Source organism: Urocitellus parryii, chromosome 5 (genome assembly GCF_045843805.1).
Source record: "Urocitellus parryii isolate mUroPar1 chromosome 5, mUroPar1.hap1, whole genome shotgun sequence".
NCBI classification, from domain to species: Eukaryota; Metazoa; Chordata; class Mammalia; order Rodentia; family Sciuridae; genus Urocitellus; species Urocitellus parryii.
Window position 1 is genome coordinate 94,863,114 of NC_135535.1, and position 4,944 is coordinate 94,868,057.

A 4,944-nucleotide genomic window follows, 5' to 3' on the forward strand; every position below is an offset into this window, starting at 1 on the left:
AGCTGATTTTATATACAATGCTTACCCATGGCTAGTTGTTCCTCCAAAACCATGCAATGTGGGAAAATGGCTCCTGCACTTTAAATTATTTATTGATAACATAGTTATTTGAGTGGTTCATATTGGAAAAGGGACCCAGGAGCAACCCTGAAAGAAAGTTTGTGATTTAAAGAGAGAAATGACCACAATCTTGTTAGTGGACATTGTGATGGTTGAATTTGTCAGGGATAGACATACATTGTCTTCCTTTGAGATCATCTTGAAGATTTTATCACAAAGAATTTGTCTTAATGTGAAAAAAAAATTGGGGGGAAAACCTGAATTTTATGAGTCCCTCAGAACTCACTAATCTTCCAGATTACAATTAAGCTATTTTGCTTTAACAGGGAACCCTTTAGTATTTGTGAAAGCTCTTCACAAGATGAGAGACTCTGTCCAGTGGTCCATCACTGCTCCTTGAAATAAATCGGTTCTGATTTATTTCAAGGCAGCTCAGCCCTTTTGCCATTCCACTCAAGAGTTGGAGATCCCCAAGCTGCTCTGAGACTCAGGTCTGTTTATCTGCAAAGATAACTCCTGGGTTACCAAGGGACAGAGATATATCAGGTAGAAAAGAAGGAAAGAGAAAGAAAAATCTACAAGATACCCACAAGCACCAAGTGGAAATCCTCCTTAAGAAAAGTCATAGCACCCCAGGACCCTCAGTGTATTGTAAAAGTGAAGACTTGTATGTGAAGATACACTATAGCCAAAGAGCAAAGCCTATAGTGAGGAGCTACTACTTACTAAGGGGTGTGTCTTGTTTGTAGCCCCCACACAGCATCTAACCAAGTACTTCGCACCTTCTCTGCCACTCACTAAAAGCCTCTTGAATTAATTAGCAACACATTGTTTTCAGAAAATGAGAACCCTCTTCTCCTTGTTGCACTTTCTCCATCAATGATATCAGCCTAAGAGAACATTACCTCACAGGTTTGGACTAGCATCACAAAACTGGATAAGTTACAAGGGAGCTAATTTAACAAACAGAACTGATGAGATCTCTGGGATCTCTGGCTAGCCAGCTGAGCCCTTGGAAAAATGCAAAAGGTGCATGGGGTCTAGGATTGGTAATTCAGCCCTACTGTGAAGATGTCTAAGTTGTAGCCAGTTAGGAAGTGAAGTTCTTTTCCCCCCAGGGACCTGTCCTACTCCTCCGTCTAGGGAACAAACAGAACACTGTGGCTCTGTCTGTGAATCAAGCCCCAAAGGCCAGCAGTCAGGGCCAGGAGGGTAGATCAGAGAAGAAATTAGAAAAGCAAACATTTGTTTGTGGCAACTCCCCTCTTTGTGGATCTTTGCCCAGGCCTGGCCCCAAACATAGGGTGTCCACAACTTCTGCACCAGGGCAGCATCCTGCTGTAGCACAGCCAGGACCAGGAGTGAGGGAAAACTGCCCACTCTGAGTAGATAATATCTGGAAGGAATGAATATTTGGGAAAAGTCCCAGTGTTAGTTTAGTGCCAACCCGCCTCCACCTTTTCCAGCCCCCTCCCACTGGATCCTCCCCTTTCAGCAGCTCCAATTCTTATAAAAACCCCTCAGGCTTTCCCTAACAGCCTGTAGGAGCCTCTGCCTACTGCTGCTGTGCAAGACTGAGACCCACCCACAGCACGCCCAAGAGACCATGAAGAGCCTGCTGCTTCTCACCATTGTGGCTGCCTTAGCGGTGGCAACTTTGTGTTATGGTGAGAAACCCTCCCTGCTGTCTCTCTTTTTCCTTTCCTGCCTCTGACTTCTGTTTACTTCCACTTTTCCTCTCCTTTTCTCTCTGAATCTCAGGGGATACCAATCAGTTCCAACAAGTCTATTTTATATTGTAAAATATCCAGGCACTTATAAGAACTTAACAGTTAAATCCTTTCAGTGGTACACCTAGAGACTTAGATATTTTAGGAAGAAGATATCAAATTCCCAGCCCCAGTACTCTCATTTTTAAGGCTATGGATTTAGACTTTGGCATTGATGGGCTTAAAGATATTGGTTGAATTTTTTACCTTTAGGAAAACCAGTTTGCACAGGAAATACTAAGTACAGCCCTTTCTGGGGACAGGACAATGTCATAAACTTGCTACATTTGTTCAGTGAATTAATTTTAAAGCAGTTTTACATTTAAAGAATTCCAGGGGTGGGGGGGGGATCTATTTTGTAACTTCTCTTGTCAAAAAAATGAATTTTTTTTTCTGGTTTCTATGTTGTTAAATATATCTGTGTTTATGCAAAAAGTATAGAAGGAAATTTCAAGTGAAACTGTTTACATAATTCCGCTTCAATTACCTGGATTTTTTAGCAGGTTTAAGCCTAAATTACATTAACAATGCTAAGCATTCTGCTCCTCACCCTTGAAATTATTCACAAATTTTCTGCATAAGGAGATTTATTTTGTCACCCCCTTTTAAAGTTTTCAAGAAAACTAATTTGTGCATGTATAGAGATGTATATATTTATGCCTTTTATTATCAGTTTACCTGCTGTGCTCAGGAGAGCAGTAGAAAGAAGAATCTTCTGCTTTGACATCCTCTGCATTGGCATTGTGCCCCGTACAAGTTTTCTCTGGATCCAGTGGTTTCTGCAGCTGCCAATTTAACACACGTTCCTATGAGGCTTACAGACCTCTTAGAAACTTGTCCTGGTAAAGCCCAGCAGAGAAAGGGTCCTGGAGTTCTCCTGCCTGGAGAGGCCTGGCTGTTTTCTATATCCCCTCTAACTTCCTTGACCCAATTCTCAAACAGGCTCTGAATAAATCAGAAGAGAAAGCACTCTGGAGATTTCTGTACAGCACCTAACATGTCTTACTTTACTTAAGACCTCATAGAACTTGGGAAATCTTAGCCAAGACAGGCTACTGCCTCTTTCGACATCAGATAAACAAGGGTAGAGATGTCCACAGCAAGGACAGAGCTAGGGAAACAGCTCATAAATCCTAGATTCCTGAAATTTGTATTAACCACATGGCTAAATATATCCTTCACATTTTTTGATTCTTTCCTCTCCATCTATCCTTAATTTAGACCATTGCAGTGTCTGAAAACTAATTATATAATGAAACCTTTTTTTTTAATTCCAGAATCCCATGAAAGCATGGAATCCTATGAAATTAGTAAGTGAATACTTGACTTCCTAATTTTAAATTTCCTGCATTAAAGAATTTTCTCCCTGTTTTTAAATAAATGAACTGGTAAGACATAACAAGGAGGACAAAGAGGGCCTCCTTTGGAAAACTAAAGAAAATATAAAAATGACTGTAAAAACCACCAAATGAGCAATATTTAAAGCTTGGAATAGTATAATATGACATTTAAACTGCATTCAACATGCTTAGGAGCCATACAATCTCATTTGGAAATTTTAAGTCGGCACCACATCCACCACACAAATGGAAAACTAGGACAAATGACAAATGGTAAAGTACAGAGTGGAAGGCCAAGTCCGCTGACAGACTAGGGTGTCAGCTTTAAGCTGAGTGCTGTTGAATATCTGGACTTACAAAGACTGAGATATTTACAACCAGAGATATGGAAAATTGTGCTCTATATGTGTAATAAGAATCATAATGCATTCTGCTGTCATATATAAAGAAAAAATATATATTAAAAAAGAAATGTATTTCCTTTCAAATAAATTTGTACGGGATATTCATAAAAATATTTTCAGCTACTGTTTTCCTAAAGTTGTATTCATTTATTTTTCTGTTTTCAGATCCCTTCATTAACAGAAGGAACGCCAACACCTTTATGTCCCCACAGGAGAGATGGAGAGCTAAAGCCCAAGAGAGGTGGGTAACAGGACTTGTTGAGGGTCTCCACAAGTATGTTGTATATTTTACAGTGTAGCATCACCTGTCTGAACGGAGTGAGAAAAAGGGTTTTATCACAGAGTTCATCATAGATATTTAATTATGTCTTTGATTTCAAGCCAGTCTACAGAAAACAACTGAATAGCTCGAAGACTCTTATGAAAGATGAAGAGAGAGAAGGAGGAGGGAAAGGACAGAGAGAATAGTTCTGTTTTCATTTAAAATATGTAAATAAATAAAACTGTTCTGCCTTCCCTCCCTGTTCTGCAAATGTCTCTTCACATTGGGGGAAATGGCTCTCTCCAATATTCCCTGTACTTTCTTTTTTTCACTTTTCCTCTTTCTTATTTCCTGGCTTTCTTTGTGCCTCTCAATTTGGGCCTCTTTCTGCTTTTCCAGGGTCCGAGAGCGCAGCAAGCCTGCCCATGAGATCAATCGGGAAGCCTGTGATGACTTCAGACTGTGCGAACGCTATGCCATGATGTACGGATACAATGCTGCCTACAATCGCTACTTTAGACAGCGTCGAGGGACCAAATGAGATGGGGAAAAAAATGTCTCTTTTGTTCTGGAGTCTGAAGGCTGGTTTATATCCCCCTGCAGTAGCATTACTGAAATACAAAGACACATACACGATGCTCATTTTCTATATAATCTCTTGTCTGGCTGCACCCCTCCTTCCTGTCCCCAGAGTTGTCAGTCGTGAAAGAGCAGTGTGTTAACATGTGTAGTTTTACATAATAAACTTCTGATTTGATAAGTTTCATTTTGTGAATCTGATTTCTTCTGGGAAAATGCTGAGACAGTTGAACCATGGTCCACCTCACCCAGAATAAGGAGATTCTGTTAATCTTGCCTCTAGTGTTGGTTAGAAGCACAATTATATAGAAAAAATAAATAAATAAAACCTAGAAGGCACTGACCCAATCACAATTTACTAGACCCTCTTTACACTGGGATTAGTGAACGACTGTTTCCTATTTTGTGTTTTACAGGATTTTCTAACTGTTCATGTGACAATTATAGGGTTCACTCCATTTGTTTTTTGTCTTTTATACAACAAGGTAAAAAATAAAAGTGCCCTCTGTATCAGTAAACTAGAAAGATGT

General features: G+C 39.8%; 1 protein-coding gene across 1 annotated transcript; it reads left to right on the forward strand.

Moving 5' to 3' along the window:
- Positions 1 to 1,577: 1,577 nt before the first annotated feature.
- Positions 1,578 to 4,601, forward strand: Mgp (matrix Gla protein). Its single transcript, XM_026414165.2, has 4 exons — positions 1,578 to 1,727; positions 3,107 to 3,139; positions 3,739 to 3,814; positions 4,235 to 4,601. The coding sequence occupies exons 1-4, from the start codon at positions 1,667 to 1,669 to the stop codon at positions 4,374 to 4,376; spliced, it is 312 nt and encodes a 103-aa protein (XP_026269950.1). The 5' UTR covers positions 1,578 to 1,666; the 3' UTR covers positions 4,377 to 4,601.
- Positions 4,602 to 4,944: the final 343 nt, after the last annotated feature.